The sequence below is a fragment of the Copadichromis virginalis genome, linkage group LG12 (genome assembly GCF_057382275.1).
Source record: "Copadichromis virginalis isolate Kocher_CV1m ecotype Utaka linkage group LG12, C_Virginalis_male_GT1.1, whole genome shotgun sequence".
NCBI lineage: Eukaryota > Metazoa > Chordata > Actinopteri > Cichliformes > Cichlidae > Copadichromis > Copadichromis virginalis.
Genome location: NC_140629.1, coordinates 41302134 through 41320890, shown reverse-complemented (window position 1 = coordinate 41320890; position 18757 = coordinate 41302134). Strand labels below are relative to the sequence as shown.

General features: G+C 44.6%; 1 protein-coding gene across 1 annotated transcript; it reads left to right on the top strand.

Moving 5' to 3' along the window:
- Positions 1-5794: 5794 nt before the first annotated feature.
- Positions 5795-6911, top strand: LOC146697865 (uncharacterized). Its single transcript, XM_085474226.1, has one exon. It carries the CDS (start codon positions 5886-5888, stop codon positions 6498-6500), a length of 615 nt encoding a protein of 204 aa, XP_085330352.1. The 5' UTR covers positions 5795-5885; the 3' UTR covers positions 6501-6911.
- Positions 6912-18757: the final 11846 nt, after the last annotated feature.

Sequence of the window (18757 nt, the reverse complement as noted above, 5' to 3'; positions counted from 1 at the left end):
ACAAAATTTTGACAACCACCAAACATTTAAAACAGTAAATGAAAGCAGGAACATGGCTTCTGCACAAAGACATAAACACAAAGCGTGGACCCGCGGATCAGAATCAGTGAGATTTCACCTTTCTTACCCGACGGCACGGACACGGTCGGGTCTGAAAGCCGACAGCTCACTGATTCTGATGTTTCGGCGGGTCCGCGCTTTGTGTGTACGCCCTTTTTGCGCTGATTCTAAAGCTGTTAGTTTTATCTCTGAACCTGATCCAAACTACGCTTCACATAAACATCGTCATGAATTCACTCTGACTTTTGCTGTTTTGCTTCCACCAGGATAAAATCACACTTCATGCTGTCACGATCCTGGGTCTTGTGACCCAGTGTTTTGAGTTTTAGTTCATTTTGATGTTTTAGTTTATGTAAGCCCTTCAGGTTCCTAAGTTCATTTGTTATCATGCTTAAGTGTTTCTAGTTCTTATTATTTCCCCCTCGTGTTTCCAACTATGGTAAATCTCCCCTGCTCTTCATGTGTTTCATGTCTGTGTCTTACATTGTGAAGTTCGGGTTGTCATGTCTACGTCTCATTATGTTTCCTGTTTTATTGTGAAGAGGTCTGGTGTTTCTGTGTTCATCGTGTTCAGTTTTACTCTTCCCCTGTGGCGTTGTTATGTTTATGTTGATCTACTGTGCCTTTCTGTTCCATGTTTCAGATCCCTATGTTCTGTCTCCCCCAGTCTGTTAAGTCCACATGTCTTGAGTTCCGTCAGTGTGTTTCCTGTTTTACTTTCACAGTCTGTTCTATGTTAATGTTTCTAGTTTTGCTTCCCTTGCCTCGTCCTGCTTAATTACTCTCAGCTGTGCTCTCCTCCTGTGGCTCATTCCCCCTCGTTATCCCTCAGTGTATTTAAGCCCCATGTTTCTCTTTGTCAGTGTTGCGTCCTCCATCATAGCTGTGTGATTTTTCCCTGTGGCTCCTTGAGCTTTAGTTTTCCCAGTTTAGTTTATTTTGTATTGTTTTACCTGTCCCACTCCACGCCAGCAATAAAGCTGTGTTTTTTGAGTTTACCTTTTGTCTCTGTGAGTTTGCGTTTGGGTCCTACTTTTGCCTGCACACAGCCGTATTGTGACACATGCACAGCTCTCTCTCTCTCTCTTTCTCAGTGTACTTCAAGAACAGTTTCCCGCCGTGTCTTCTTCTCAGTGCTCTTGCTCCGTGTCTCCGCTCCCATGATACTTGCTGCTTGCTGCCCTCCTGTTCCCGCACTCCTGCTGGAAAATCCACAGAGGCAGCCGTTAACACACAACTGAACAGCGACAGACTAGCACTCACTGATTTGGCTGAAAACACTGATGGGTAGTCACTCAACGATCCCGGTAGGCAAACTGCACAGGGTCCAGCTGGTGGCCTGTAATGTCTTTCAGATGGGCTAACACCAGTCGTTCGAAGGATTTCATGACCACAGACATCAAGGCGACAGGTCTGTAGTCATTCAGTCCTGTGATGGTGGGTTTCTTGGGAACAGGGATGATGGTGGAGCGTTTGAAGCAGGAGGGAACTTCACACAGCTCCAGGGATCTGTTGAAGATGTGAGTAAAGATGGGAGCCAGCTGTTCAGCACAGGTTTTGAGGCAGGAGGGTGAGGCGTGGGAGTCTGTCCGTCTCAAACCTGCAGTAGAAAGTGTTTAACTCATTGGCCAGGTCTTTGTTTGCTTCAATAGTGGGTGGGGGGCATCTGTAGCTGGTGATTTCCTGCAGACCCCTCCACACTGATGCTGGGTCGTTGGCTGAAAGCCGTTCTTCCAGCTTCTGGGAGTAGATCCTTTTAGCTGCTTTGATCTCCTTGGTCAGTGTGTTCCTGGCTTGCTTGTACAGGGGCCTGTCACCACTTCTGTAGGCGTCCTCCTTGGTCATACGAAGATGTTGGAGTTTAGAATTGAACCATGGTTTATTGTTGTTGTACAGTGGGGCAAAAAAGTATTTAGTCAGCCACCGATTGTGCAAGTTCCCCCACTTAAAATGATGACAGAGGTCAGTAATTTGCACCAGGGGTACACTTCAACTGTGAGAGACAGAATGTGAAAAAAGGTCCATGAATTCACATGGTAGGATTTGTAAAGAATTTATTCGTAAATCAGGGTGGAAAATAAGTATTTGGTCACCTCAAACAAGGAAAATCTCTGGCTCTCACAGACCTGTAACGTCTTCTGTAAGAAGCTTTTCTGTCCCCCACTCGTTACCTGTATGAATGGCACCTGTTTGAACTCATCATCTGTATAAAAGACACCTGTCCACAGCCTCAAACAGTCAGACTCCAAACTCCGCCATGGCCAAGACCAAAGAGCTTTCGAAGGACACCAGGAAAAGTATTGTAGACCTGCACCAGACTGGGAAGAGTGAATCTACAATAGGCAAGCAGCTTGGTGTGAAAAAATCAACTGTGGGAGCAATCATCAGAAAATGGAAGACATACAAGACCACTGATAATCTCCCTCGATCTGGGGCTCCACGCAAGATCTCATCCCGTGGGGTCAAAATGATCATGAGAACGGTGAGCAAAGATCCCAGAACCACACGGGGGGACCTGGTGAATGACCTGCAGAGAGCTGGGACCAAAGTAACAAAGGTCACCATCAGTAACACACTACAACGGCAGGGAATCAAATCCCGCAGTGCCAGACGTGTTCCGCTGCTGAAGCCAGTGCATGTCCAGGCCCGTCTGAAGTTTGCCAGAGAGCACATGGATGATACAGCAGAGGATTGGGAGAATGTCATGTGGTCAGATGAAACCAAAGTAGAACTTTTTGGTATAAACTCAACTCGTCGTGTTTGGAGGAAGAAGAATACTGAGTTGCATCCCAAGAACACCATACCTACTGTGAAGCATGGGGGTGGAAACATCATGCTATGGGGCTGTTTTTCTGCCAAAGGGACAGGACGACTGATCCGTGTTAAGGACAGAATGAATGGGGCCATGTATCGTGAGAGTTTGAGCCAAAACCTCCTTCCATCAGTGAGAACTTTGAAGATGAAACGAGGCTGGGTCTTCCAACATGACAATGATCCAAAACACACCGCCCGGGCAACAAAGGAGTGGCTCCGTAAGAAGCATTTGAAAGTCCTGGAGTGGCCTAGCCAGTCTCCAGACCTCAACCCCATAGAAAATCTGTGGCGGGAGTTGAAAGTCCGTGTTGCTCGGCGACAGCCCCAAAACATCACTGCTCTCGAGAAGATCTGCATGGAGGAATGGGCCAAAATACCAGCTACTGTGTGTGCAAACCTGGTAAAGACCTATAGTAAACGTTTGACCTCTGTTATTGCCAACAAAGGTTATGTTACAAAGTATTGAGTTGTATTTCTGTTATTGACCAAATACTTATTTTCCACCCTGATTTACCAATAAATTCTTTACAAATCCTACCATGTGGATTCATGGATTTTTTTTCCACATTCTGTCTCTCACAGTTGAAGTGTACCTCTGGTGCAAATTACTGACCTCTGTCATCATTTTAGGTGGGGGAACTTGCACAATCGGTGGCTGACTAAATACTTTTTTGCCCCACTGTATGTGCAAAAGGTCTTTGTTGGCACACACACATCTTCACAAAAACTGATGTATGATGTCACAGTGTCCGTGAGCTCATCCAGGTTCTCAGATGCAGCTTCAAAAACAGTCCAGCAGTTCCTGCTTTGCTGCGTTAGTCCACTTCTTCACAGTTTTGACTACAGGCTTCGCACGTTTGAGTTTTTGCCTATAAACTGGAATAAGATGGACCATGCAGTATTCAGAATGTCCCAAAGCTGCCCGGGGCACAGAGCGATAGGCATCTTTTAGAGTGGTGTAACAGTGCTCCAGTATGATGTTGTCCCTGGTGGGGCAGACTATATGCTGTCTGTATTTAGGGAGTTCGTGGTTTAGGTTTGCTCTGTTAAAATCCCCAAGAATAATTGTAAAGGAGTCCGGGAATTTCCTCTCCAGGGTAGTAATCTGGTCAGCCAGCTCGCACAGTGCGTTGTTCGCGTTGGCCTGTGGAGGGATGTAAACTCCAACCAGCATGAAGGAAGAAAACTCCCGTGGTGAATAAAACGGTTTACAATTGATGAAAAAACTTTCCAAGTGTGGGCTGCAGTGTTTCTGTAACACTGTGACATCAGTACACCAACCTTCATTAATGTAGAAGCAGACTCCACCACCCTTTGTTTTCCCTGAGAGCTCTGTTTTGCGGTCCGCCCGGTGAAGTTGGAAGCCCGGCAGATTTAAGACAGCGTCTGGGACTCACTCACTGAGCCAGGTTTCAGTGAAGCAGAGGGCAGCAGAGCGTGCAAAGTCCTTGTTAGTCCGGTTTAAGAGCAGTAAAAGCAGAGAGCGCAGTACCGAGGCTGCCATCCACGGCGCCATCTTTTCTCACAGCATTGTAAGATGGTGACAGATGTACCCTTAGTGTACATCCTCATCCTTGAAAGAGTGTCCACTGGCCTGTGGGTGTGAATAGACTGCAGAGTCCTGGCCTGACAAGGTAGCTCTTCTGTGTTGTAGCCAGAGGTTGTTTGGTTTCCCCGATGTATAAATTCTGGCAATCCTCCTGGCACTTAACAGCGTACACTATGTTACTCTGTTTGTGTCGGGGGACCCGATCCTTGGGAATCCACTTCTGGATTGTTATTGTTGTCCTTCCAGTGCTGATGATCAGGGGAAACCTGGCAGAGTCCAACACTCACTAAAAAACTGCTCCAGGAAGTTTACACGGCTCAGGGGGTTGGGAAGCGCATCTGTAACCTGTCTTCCTTCTCTCACCCCAACCAATCACAGCAGATGGCTCCGCTCCTCCCTGAGCCTGGTTCTGCTGGAGGTTTCTTCCTGTTAAAAGGGAGTTTTTCCTTCCCACTGTCGCCAAAGTGCTTGCTCATAGGGGGTCATATGATTGTTGGCTTTTCTCTGTATCTACTGTACAATATAAAGTGCCTTGAGGTGACTTTTGTTGTGATTTGGCACTATATAAATAACATTTAATTGAATTGAATAAAAAAATAGACATAATAATTCATAAAAAATTCACAATTCATTCATAATAAAAACTCCATCACCAAATTCACACATACAAACTATTCTGTTCCCAAATAAAACATTAAAACTATACAATTTATACATGATCACACACTTGATTTGTCCATAACCAGTTTTTAACCTGTGCCAAGTTGAATGTCAAGCATTTTCTAATGGATTGAGGAAGACTGTTCCACAGATGGCCACCGTGGACAGAGAGGACGTTCTGCCCAAGTGCTGTCCGTCTGTGGTGTATAAACAAGTCTCCGCGGGTTGTAGCTCGAGTGATCCTGTCTGTGTTTTCTTTATGCCTAATGAACTGCTTTAGTGGTGGTGGAGCAAGGGAGTGTAAGACTTTATATATTCTTTTATTCATTTATTTTAAACAATGATTTATTGATTTTTTGGAACAACACAAACAGCAACAAATCAGCACAGCCAAATACAAATAAGAAAAAGAGAAGAAGAAAAACAAATACAGGTACATGAGTTACAGATATACATGTCTGGGTCAAAATATGTATAGGGTTTCATATTTGAAATCAAGGGAAAGAAAAAATTTTAAAAAAGGGGGGGAGAGAGAAAAAAAAAGCGAATACAGACATTAATTATTGTGTTTAAAAACAAAATTTGATCCCCCTTTAAGTAATAGCACAGCAAAGTCACGAGGTAGGTGATCAAGCAAAGGCCGCCACATCCTACAGAATGCATCACAATTGCCCTTTATGATGGCACTAAGGCGCTCCATTGGCAGCACCTTGAACATTTCTCTGTACCATTGTGTAACAGTGGGGCGCTGTCTCTGAATCCATTGAAACAGTACACATCGCCTTGCTAAATGTAAAAGTAAATGGATTTGATCAACTGGTCTCTGAATGCTATTGACACCCTTTTCTCAACGAGAAGTCTGGGCTCGGGAGAGCCCGAGTGTCCTGGAGGGACTTTCCCTGTCGGATACACGATGGACGGGTGGCAGAGGATCGTGTGCCTGGCGGGACTGTCAATCGAGGACGCTGAAGATATCTACCTATTCGGAACCATGATAATAGGGTTCTTGCTGATCGGAGCTGGCTTGGCCCTGGCTTATCGGAGAATTAAGAAAGCGGAACCGGCTGTTCAAACCCCCCCAAGGCTGCCCACTGGGATTGAAATGATGGGACAAGGCGCGACTTCTCAGAATGGGCTCATTGAGAGCAGCATGGTTAAGACCTTGGAGACGCTTAAAGCTGCCGTGAATACTCAGAATAACACCTCTGAGCGTATATTGGGTTACATCAAGAAGAGGCCTGCTCAAAATAACACCTTTGAGCATACATTGGATTACATCGTGGAACAGCTCACTGCAGTCGTGAGTTCTCAGAATCGGCTCTCTGAGCAAAAGAATGACAACACCACAGAACGCAAGTTTGATACCATCACGGGGAAGCTTGCGGTTCTCCAACGTGAGATTGAGAGACCAGTGTAAAGAACAGCTTTGAAATTCGCATGAGTTGTTGCAAAAGAAAAATTACCATCATAATCCGGCTACCCCTTCGGCGCCAGCTGTGGGCTCAAGGCTGGAGCCGAACAAAAACTCCCTGATAACGACTGTGTTGAGTCTGTTCCTTCCCATTCTATGCAAGGCCACCTGGGTTGGCTGGAAGACTGTTTACTTAGCCTGGCAGGGCGAAGGACACTGTCTCAGCTGAACTATGGACACGCACACACATACAGTACATATACTGATACTGATAAGCACTCACTGACGCATCACCCTCCCTACCCCGGATCCAACGCCACCTGCAACGCTTACCTCCCCTCTGATGTGGACATCGGGTCAGCTGGAGGCGCAGTCGAAGATGGCAGCGGTTCCAGATCAGATGTACACACTGGAACACTTTCCCATGTTGCTTGTCTGTGTTTATGGTGTGTTGATATCTGTGCATCCATCCATCCATTCGCTTCCGCTTATCCTTTTCAGGGTCACGGGAGCTGGAGCTGGAGCCAATCCCAGCTGTCATAGGGCGAGAGGCGGGGTACACCCCGGACAGGTTGCCAGTCTGTCGCAGGGCTAACACACAACGAGAGACAACCATTCACACTCACATTCACTCGCACATTTACAACAGGCAGCGTTTATCACAGCCGGAGACTTTAATAAGGGAAACCTGAAGAAAGTCTCACCCAAACTCCACCAACACATCCATTTTAACACTCGTGGAGACCGGCTACTCGACCACTGCTACACCTCTTTCTGGGATGCGTACAAAGCCCTCCCCCACGCCCCATTCGGCCAATCAGATCACCGCTCCATCCTGCTCCTGCCCGCCTATAGGCAGAAGCTGAAACAGGAAGCTCCAACCTGGAGGGCGGTGCACTGTTGGACGGACCAATCGGAGTCTACGCTGTGGGACTGTTTTGATCACGCGGACTGGGAAATGTTTCACGTGGCTGCTAGGGACATTGATGAGTACACAGACTCAGTCTGCGGATTTATCAGGAAATGCGTGGAAGATGTCGTCCCATCCAGAACAGTTAAATCCTTCCCAAATCAAAAACCCTGGATTAACGGAGATGTTAATCTCCGTTAATCACGGAGCACCGGAGCATCGCCTTTGCCTCCGCGAACACATTGGACTACAAACACGCACATTACCAACTCCGGAAGACGATCAAAGCAGCCAAACGTGAGTACAGGGACAGGGTGGAGCAACAGTTTGACAACCCTCAGAGTATGTGGCAGGGACTAAACACGATCGCAGACGCTCTGAATGGATAATTGGAGGTGAGCTTCCCTCCCTCCAAGACATCTACAGGAAGCGGTGCCTGAGGAAAGCGGGGAGGATCATCAAGGACTCCAGTCACCCCAGCCATAAACTGTTCAGACTACTTCCATCAGGAAGGAGGTTCTGCAGCATCCGATCCCGAACCAGCAGACTGAGAGACAGCTTCTTCCACCAGGCCATCAGACTGCTGAACACGTCATAGACACCTCAGCTTCACTACTGGAACTTCAACATTATGCACTCCATACTGTACAGTAATGCCACTGTTTTGCACGTCTCAACTCTGTATATTTTTATATATTTTATTTATTGACTCTATTTAATTTGTAAAATATGTGTATACACACACACACACACACACACACACACACACACGTAGAAAAACATTTAGTATACACATCCAGAATTTATTTTTTTTATTTTTTTATTTTTTTTTGCATATACTATTATATATTGTACATACATTTATTAGTTTCAGATTTAGCCATTTGTATATTTTGCCTGTTTATGTTATTGTATTTTGCACAACTCTGTTGCTTGTGAAACTCGCACACAAGAATTTCACTCGCATGTGCTGTACCAATGTACCTGCACATGTGATGTGACAATAAAAAAAAAAAATAAAAAAAAAGTGACATTCACACCTAGTGGCAATTTGGATTATCCAATTAACCTATCCCCACAAGCTGCATGTGTTTGGATGGTGGGAGGAAGCCAGAGTACCCGGAGGGAACCCACGCAGACACGGGGAGAACATGCAAACTCCACACAGAAAGACCCCAGCCTGATGGTGGAATTGAACTCAGGACCTTCTTGATGTGCGGCAACAGTGCTAGCCACTGTGCCACCATGCCACGATATCTGTGCATTCCTGTATTATCCTTTTGTGTTACACATTTCGATGTTTTTTTTTTCCTCGCTACCTAGCCTGACCTGTCTCCCCAATGTGATGTTTGTGTATTGTATGTACGGTTGGCAAGGTCTGTCATCTCAGTTGTGAACAAAAGACTTGCAACTGACAAATAAAGGCTATCTCATCATCATCTCTCATCATCAAAGAGAGATACATTTCTTTTTTGTGATTATTTCCTCATTAAATTTAAGAAGAAAGCTTTCAATAGGATTCAAAACTGGTTGATTGGCTGGAAATTTAAGGGAATTTACAAAGTGCCTTACTTGTAGGAACCCAAAGAAGTGTTTCTGTGGTAAATTATATTTAATTTGAACTTGCCATAAAACTACCCTTTACAAACAGATCGCAAATAAATCTTTTTTTTTTTTTGAACGCCAATCATCAAATATACTAATGCCAATACCTTTAAGCTTTATTCCTAATTAGAGGTTGTAGTGCACTAGAAAAACCTCTTCTTCCGACGTGGGCAGCAATATTATGCCAAACCTTAAGTGTAGGCATCAAAATGAAATTATTTCTGACACCAAGAGGAAGGTCAGCCAGATCAATAGATAAAAGACTAAGAGGCAAAAGAGGGTCACAGCACCAAGTATCTACCGGTGGCTCGCCTTGGTATAGAAAGGAATGTAACCACCCTGAGATTATTATATTATTATTATACAGTAATAATATAAAAGGTTAGGAAGTGCCTGCCCCCCCTCATCTGTAGGCAGTTGTAAAATCTGTATTTTTAGTCTAGATTTCTTCCCATGCCATATCAATTTAGAAAGATATCCCTCAATCTCTGAGAATGTTTTTCTGTTGATCCTGACAGGCAACATTTGTATGGGATATAATATTCTGGGTGAAACATTCATTTTGATTAAACTTATTCTACCCATCCAAGATAGGGGAGGTCAAACCACCTATTGAGGTCATTCTTGATTGAGGCTACAATTGGTTTAAAGTTCAACTTGTACAACTCTGTTGTGTCTGCGGACACCCTAATACCTAAATATGTAAAACGAATGGTTGACCACCTGAAAGGAAAATTAGTAGGAGCATCCCACCTCCCCCCATCACCCAGTGGCAAAGCTTCAGATTTATCATAATTTATTTTATACCCTGAAAAAAGGCCAAATTGATTAATGATATGTGTCAGTGCAGGAATAGATGTTTCTGGCGTAGTGATAAAGAGCAACACGTCATCCGCGTAAAGGGAAATTCTGTATTCGGTATTCCACAAGGTTACCCAACAGATCTCGGCGCACATTGCAGTGGGAGCATCTATTCTTGACAAAACCCATTTGGTCAGGCTTTATCAGAACTGGCAGAACCTCCTCCAATCGTCTAGATAAAACTTTGGACAGAATCTTGCAATCTACACCAAGTAAACTTAGAGGTCTGTAAGATATACACACATATGCAGGTTTATCCTTCTTTAAGATCAGGGATATGTGGGCAAGGTTTAAGGTGGGTGGAAGTGTGCCCCTCTCAAGCGATTCTACATACATTTTTAATAAAGGACCCACCATGTGTTTGGCCTTTTTTTTTTTTTTTATAAAACTCTGGCCCAAACCCATCAGGGCCTGGAGCTTTTCCACTCTGTAAGGATTTGATTGCATCTATGATTTCCTGCGCCCTAATAGGACTGCAAAGATCTAATCGACTTTCCTCTGATAGTATAGGGAGATTAACATTATCAGGAAACAATTTCCTAGCATCTACAGTATTTTGACACTCAGGGGAATATCCTGATAGAACTCTTTCATTATTTTGCTGATAAGTTTAGCCTCGAATTGTAAAACACCTTTCTTATCTTTTAGAGAGGGTATTGCATAAGAGCCCTTTTTCCCCTGGGCAAGTCGGGCAAGTAAGCGTCCAGGTTTGTTGCCCGATTCAAATAATCTATGCTTTGCATAGAATATTGCAGTTTCTGCTTTCTGAGTTAGTAGTTGGTCCAGGGCTGATCTGGCTGCATCCAGTTTTTTAAGCACAGAAACAGACGAGGATTTCTTAAACTCCCTCTCCAAGTTAGTCATGTCGCGTTCAAGTACTAATTGTTTGGCTAAGGTGCTCTTCTTTTTCGCTGAGGTGAAAGAGATAATAGAGCCCCTGAGAAATGCCTTACCCGCCTCCCACAGAGTAGAAGCACTAACCCCCGGTAAGTCATTTGTAGAAAGAAAAAGTTCCCACTGATCTTCTAAATATTTGACAAATTCAGGGTCACTAAGGAGCAGTGTTGGTCAAGTTACTTGAAAAAAGTAATCAGTAACTAATTACTGATTACTTCCCCCCAAAAGTAATCCCATTACTTTACTGATGACTTATTTTCAAAAGTAATTAATTACTTAGTTACTTTTTAAAAACATGATTTACAACCTGATTAGGTGATAAAGCAATAGATCTTCCAGCCCAATTCTACTTTTTCTACAATCCATCGTACAAAATGTAATCAAATGGAAAAGTTTCTTTTTAAAACTTGTTTTATTAGTTTTAATCTTTTAACTTTATGCATCAAGCAAAAATTTAATTATATGCAACATTCTCTGACTGGAAGAAATTTGTTTAATATTTAAACTTATTTTCTGCACATTCCAGCACATAAAATAATTTTTTTTGTGTGTGTTTTCACTCACTCTTTCAAATAGATGCAAGTAAAACACAGCAGACAATAAATAAAGTCAAAGACTCAGCGGTCCTGTTGCTCTATTTTCACCTGTAAAGCAGGAGTAGGGTAGGCGGAGGTTTACCCTGGTGCAGGTGTGCCGCAGCGGTCAGTGGAAGAATCCGCGAGTTTCTCTGTGAATTTCCCATTACGTCGTTGCGCACTCGGTGCTTGCTCGGAAGTTTAGGGTTTTTTTCGCTGTAAAAATAAGTTTTCTTCCCACGCACAATGGACACTGATATTTTTCAAATTCAAATTCAAATTTTTATTTGCCACATACACAGTCATACACAGTACGATATGCAGTGAAATGCTTAGACAACTGCTCGTGACCTAAAGAAAAAAAAAAAGGAAAGGGCTATGAATAAAATAGGAAATAAATATGAAAAATTAAAAAGTGTAAATTTAACTAGGAAGGAATAAAATATAAGAATATAAAATATAAAAAATGAAATAACTGTACAACACAAATTAGAATGAAGGGTAAATTTAACTGGGAAAGAATAAGATAAAATATATAAATTAAAGTTGAAAATAAAATAACTGTACAACAAAATACACAATACACAGTATAGAACTACACTCAACAAAAATATAAACGCAACACCTTTGTTACTGCTCCCATTCCCCATGGGATGGACGTAGAGACCTAAAATTCATTCCAGATACACAATATAACCATCCCTCCCAAACAGTGGTCACAAATCAGTCCAAATGTGTGGTAGTGGGCACATCTGCTATATTGAGATAATCCATCCCACCTCACAGGTGTGCCACATCAGGATGCTGATCTGACATCATGAGTAGTGCACAGGTGTACCTCAGACTGCCCACAACAAAAGGCCACCCTGGAATGTGCAGTTTTGTCTCACAGCAAAATGCCACAGATGCCACAAGCAATGAGGGAGCGTGCAACTGGCATGCTGACAGCAGGAATGTCAACCAGATCTGTCGCCCGTGCATTGAATGTTCATTTCTCAACCATAAGCCGTCTCCACAGGCGTTTCAGAGAATATGGCAGCACATCCAACCGGCCTCACAACCGCAGACCTCGTGTAACCACACCAGCCCAGGACCTCCACATCCAGCAGGTTCACCTCCAAGATCGTCTGAGACCAGCCACCTAGACAGCTGCTGGAACAATTGGTTTGCACAACCAAACAATTTCTGCACAAACTGTCAGAAACCGTCTCAGGGACGCTCAACTGCATGCCCGTCGTCCTCATCGGGGTCTTGACCTGACTCCAGCTCGTCGCCGTAACAGACTTGTGTAGGCAAATGCTCACATTCGATGGCGTCTGGCACGTTGGAGAGGTGTGCGCTTCACGGATGAATCATGGTTCACATTGTTCAGGGCAGATGGCAGCTGAGAATGTCCCAGTTCTTGCATGGCCAGCATACTCACCGGACATGTCACCCATTGAGCATGTTCGGGATGTGCTTGACCGGCGTATACGACAGCGTGTACAAGTTCCCACGAATATCCAACAACCTCGCACAGCCATTGAAGTGGAGTGGACCAACATTCCACAGGCCACAATTGACAATCTGATAGACTCCATGCGACGATGTGTTGCACTGCATGAGGCAAATGGTGGTCACACCAGATAATGACTGGTTCTGGGTCCCCAGACCCCCAATAGCGCAAAAAACTGCACATTCCAGGGTGGCCTTTTGTTGTGGGCAGTCTGAGGTACACCTGTGCACTACTCATGATGTCAGATCAGCATCCTGATGTGGCACACCTGTGAGGTGGGATGGATTATCTCAATATAGCAGATGTGCCCACTACCACACATTTGGACTGATTTGTGACCACTGTTTGGGAGAGATGGTTATATTGTGTATCTGGAATGAATTTTAGGTCTCTACGTCCATCCCATGGGGAATGGGAGCAGTAACAAAGGTGTTGCGTTTATATTTTTGTTGAGTGTATATGAGTGTCCTTATTTACAATAACTCTGTAACCAAATTCTACTGCTGTTCAGCATCAAAAACATTTCTGTGCAGTACCATTAACACTGCAATTAACCCGCTTATATACCATTATACATTCTTTATATTCTAACAGATTCAAACCATATATTGTTGTTCTACCTACATTCAAGCAGTATGTGGACTGCAAAACAAGAGACAATAAAACACTGGACCTTTTTTATGCCAATGCCACTGAGGCATACACCTCCTGCCCTCTCCCTCCTCTGGGCAGGGCTGATCACAACCTGGTCTACCTCCAGCCCCTTTACAGACCTGCCATTCAGAGACAACCTGCAGGGATCCTGTTGCGACTTTCATCCGTAGATAAAGCCGCGGCTGGCTGAGTTGGTTGTGTCCCTGTGACGCGCCTCCAATAATCCATAATGAGTCGTACTTGTACTTTGCGCATTTATTTTAAGAACAAAACAAAAACAAACATTTGCGCTTTCAATCAATTTACAACTAGCGCATGGATTAACTGGTGTGCCAAAAAATGACGTGGCTAGTTGTAAATTGATTGAAAGCGTAAATGTTTGTTTTTGTTTTGTTCTTAAAATAAATGCGCAAAGTACAAGTACGACTCATTATGGATTATTGGAGGCGCGTCACAGGGACACAACCAACTCAGCCAGCCGCGGCTTTATCTACGGATGAAAGTCGCAACATTTAGTCAACAGAAAAGTTTGTCCACAAACCACTCACCCAACACACCTGCTGCGAACACCGACCTCAGGTAAATAGACTGTGACCACACCCACACACCATCACCTGAGACGCAGGTAAAGCTATACACCTGTGCCACCAAAACAAAAAGGAAAAACATAAACATTGACTTTGGCTCTTACAGATCCTTTGAGTCAACTGACTGGGATGTTCTTTATGATTCCAATCAGGACAATATTGACAATCTGACAGGCTGTGTAACAGATTATATCAACTTCTGTGTGGACACTGTGGTCCCCCAAAAAAACATCCGGTGCTTCCCCAACAATAAACCCTGGGTTACCAAAGACATCAAAGCAACCTTAAACAAGAAAAAGGAGCTTTCAGAAATGGTGACAGAGATCAGCTGAAACTGGTGCAGAAGGAGCTTAAAGCCAAGATTGCAGAGGGTAAAGAGTCCTACAGATGGAGACTGGAAAACAAACTGCAGGAAAATAACACCAGGGAGGTGTGGAATGGAATGCGGGTTATCACTGGCCTGAGACAAAAGAGAGGTGTCAGGATGGATGGGGACGTCGAAAGTGCTAACAACCTTAATCTGCACTTCAATAGGTTTGACCTCACATGTCATGAAGACGCTGGAGAGACTCATCCTGAGACATCTGCGTCTGCTGGTGGAGCCTTGGCTGGACCCCCTGCAGTTTGCTTATCAACCTCGTATCGGTGTGGAGGATGCCATAATCTACCTGCTGGACCAGGCTTATTCTCACCTGGACATTGTTGGGAGCACTGTGAGGGTCATGTTCTTTGACTTCTCCAGTGCTTTTAACACAATCAGACCATCACCGCTGGGGAGTAAGCTCACGGAAATGCAAGTGGATGCCCCACTGGTTGGTTGGATTACGGACTATTTAACAAGTTGACCACAGCATGTCCGACTGAAGAGCTGCTGCTCAGATAACATCCTGAGCAGCACGGGGGCACCACAGGGGACGGTCCTATCACCCTTCCTCTTCACTCTCTACACATCTGACTTCAGGTACAAGTCTCAGTCATGTCATCTGCAGAAATTCTTGGATGACTCTGCCATTGTGGGCTGTATCAGGGATGGACAGGAGGAGGAGTACAGGAGTGCGGTGGTGTGAGCTAAACCACCTACAACTTAACATCACAAAGACAAAGGAACTGATTATGGGCTTTAGGAACCAGGCTCCTCCTCCTACCCCTGTCACCATCAGAGGGGCTGATGTGGAGATAATTGAGGACTACCGGTACCTGGGGGTACACTTGGACTGTAAACTGGACTGGACCAAGAACACCAATGCTATCTTCAAAAAAGGGTCAGCTTTTCCTACTGAGGCGACTCAGGTCCTTCAATGTTGGTAGGAAAATGCTGACCATGTTCTATCACTCGGTGTTGGAGAGCGTCGTGTTCTTTGCAGCTGTGTGCTGGGGAAGTGGGGTGAAGACAGCTGATGCCAACAGGCTGAACAAACTGATTAGAAAGGCTGGTTCTGTCCTGGGTGTCAGACTTGAGAACCTGGAGGAGGTGTCTGAAAGGAGAATGCTAAAAAAGCTTGTTTCTATCATGGACAACCCCTCCCACCCCATGCACGCCCCCATGATGGACCATCGGAGCAAACGCAGCAAAAGACTCATTGCCCCAAAATGCAGAACTGACCGCCACAGTAAATCCTTTGTGCCGGTGGCAATAAGACTGTTTAACTCTTCCTCACTCTGTAGGTGATTTTCCTGAGACGATTACCAATGTTATTCTGTTCCCTTCCAGAGCGTGCAATATTACCCAACGGTACCTTATTGAATATTTGTTTCATCCCCCCATCATACGCTGCTACTCCCTTTATTCTATTGCACAATACTATGTCACTTTCTAGAATCGCCTGCACTGATAGTTAAGTTATCTATTCACCAGGATATAGTTATATATATATATTACTTCGTTAGAGTTATCCGATACTATCTCTTGCACTATCCTACTGTATATTACTGTACACTACTATTCTTATTGTATACATTTTATATCTTATATCTTATTCATCTGTTCCTCTGTCTCTCCTCCTGCTTTGAGCATGTACATGACAAAAGAATTTCCCTCGGGATAAATAAAGTTATTCTTATTCTTATATTACATTTGTAAACAATAAACAAAAATATTCTGCCATTGCTCACAAACAGTTTACAATCGTCCACAAGCAGTATACATCAGACTAAATTCAAATTCAAATTCAAATTTTATTTGTCACACACACACAACCATACACAGTATGACATGGGGGTGAAATGCTTGTAGCTGTACAATGCCCGACCATTAAATGACAGAAGAAAAGTTTTACAATATTTACAGTTTACTACAAAAATTTACAAATTAACTTAGGAATTTACAGTAAAGAATGTGCAAATAGCAGAAGAGATTATAAAGATAAGGATTATAAATTACAGGAATTATAGGATTATAGGAAATGTGTGGTGGTGCATGTGGTGACGTGTGTGAGAGTCCAGTCTTATAGTGACGTGTGTGGGAGAGTCCAGTCCTACACCTGGTTCAGGCCCCAAATAGCCTGGGGGAAGAAGCTCCTCCTCATTCTCTCTGTTTTGGCCTTAAGGGAGCGGAAGCGCTTCCCAGACCTCAACAGTGAGAAGAGTCCATTGTTGGGATGGGAGAGATCCATCATAATCTTCCTAGCTTTGGACTTGCACCGCTTGGTGTAGATCGACAGCAGGTCAGGGAGCTCTGATTGAATGATGCGTTCTGCCGAGCACACCACCCTTTGCAGATCTCGTCTGTCCTGCTTGGTGCTGTTCCCAAACCAGGTGCAGATGTTTGACGTCAGGACGCTCTCGATGGTGCAGGAGTAGAAGTTCTTGAGCACCTTCAGTGGCAGATGGAAGTCTCTAAGTCTTCTGAGGAAGAAGAGACGCTGACGGGCTTTCTTAACCAGGGTGTTGATGTGACAGGACCATGACAGGTCCTGAGTGATGTGGACACCCAGGTATCGGAAACTGTCCACTCTCTCCACTGGCGTGCCACTGATGATGAGGGGTTTGTAATTCCTCGCCTGCTTTGTAGTGAAGTCCACGGTCAGCTCCTTAGTCTTGCTGATGTTTAGGAGGAAGTTATTCTCCTGGCACCAGGTCTCCAGGTTCCTAATCTCCTCCAGGTAGGCCGTCTCGATGTTGTCGGAGATCAGGCCCACAACAGCAGTGTCGTCAGCAAACTTGACAATGGAGGTGGTGTCGGATGTGGCTACACAGTCATAAGTGTACAGTGAGTACAGCAGGGGGCTTAAAACACAGCCCTGAGGCACTCCAGTGCTGAGTGAGATGGAGGGGGAGACTTGTTTTCCTACCCTCACTGATTGGGGTCTGTCTGTGAGGAAGTTGAGGATCCACTGACACAGTGATGAGCTGAGTCCTAGATCCGTCAACTTGGTGAAAAGCTTAGAGGGAATTATTGTGTTGAATGCTGAACTGTAGTCCACGAACAGCATCCTAACATAATTCCCTCTGCCAGTGTCCAGGTGACTCAGGGATGTGTGGAGCAGGTGAGATATGGCATCGTCTGTGGAACGATTAGTCCGGTAAGCAAACTGAAGTGAGTCGATGGTGGCAGGAAGTGAAGAAGTGATGTGATCTCTCATCAGTCTTTCAAAACACTTCATCACAATTGAAGTCAGTGCTACTGGACAGTAGTCATTGTGGCAAGCGGGCTGTTGTTTCTTTGGAACAGGGACAATAATGGACTGTTTGAAGCATGTGGGAACCACAGCTTGGGCCAGGGAGAGGTTGAAGATCTCCATGAACACCGGTGCTAGTTGATCAGCGCAGGCTCTAAGGACCCGGCCAGGGATTGCATCTGGTCCTGCTGCCTTCCTGGTGTTCACCCTCCTGAAGGTGTTCCTCACGGCATGCTCTGTGATGACGAATGCATTTTCTTCACTGGTGCACTCCGAGCGCGCGCAGCTGTTTGTTGTTTTAATTGCTGTGGCGTCGAAGCGAGCATAAAACGTGTTCAGCTCATCAGCCAGTGAAGCTTCTGCATTCATCATTGAAGAAGCTGGTCGTTTATAGTCCGTTATAGTCCGCAGTCCTTTCCACAAGCTCCTAGAGTCGCACTGTCGTAGCTGTGACTCTAGTTTTTCCCCGTAGCTCCGCTTTGCCTTTCGGACCGCGCTGCGCACGTTGTAGGACGCAGCCTTGTATAGGTCCATATTACCGGAGACAAGCCCTTCATTGTAGGCAGCGGTGCGTGATCTCAGAGCGTCGCGGATGTTTTTATCCACCCACGGCTACTATTTACATTTGACACACAAGAACTGGGTAGGTCCTCATCAACTGTAACTTTCAATAATGTCAGAATAAAAGAAGTGTCTAAGAGCTGCATTTGTCACAAAATAAAACAGGTAATAAGACCAGCTACCTATTTAAGCTAACAGTGGAATCGCGGTTTCCATTACAAATGGCGGTATAGTTAGCTTTCTCTCAATCTGTGAAAACACACTCTCTCACAACATTCGTGATCTTTAAACTAAGACAGAAAAAGGTTTCTTGCCTTTATATGTGCATTGCAGTTAGCAACTTGAACTACTAACCTAACACAATCAGTTGTGTTGGGTCTGCAGGCTCTTCCTCGTCTGAGGCAGAGAAACGTTGCACGGCCTATCACACTCACCACTATCTCCCCCTTGTGACAATGCCACGCAATTACATTCTCCATAACTCTAAATGACAGTGCAATA

Bases quoted from the DNA above. Each gene is read 5' to 3' on its own strand.
- LOC146697865 (XM_085474226.1), top strand. From the start codon at position 5,886: ATGGATTTGATCAACTGGTCTCTGAATGCTATTGACACCCTTTTCTCA.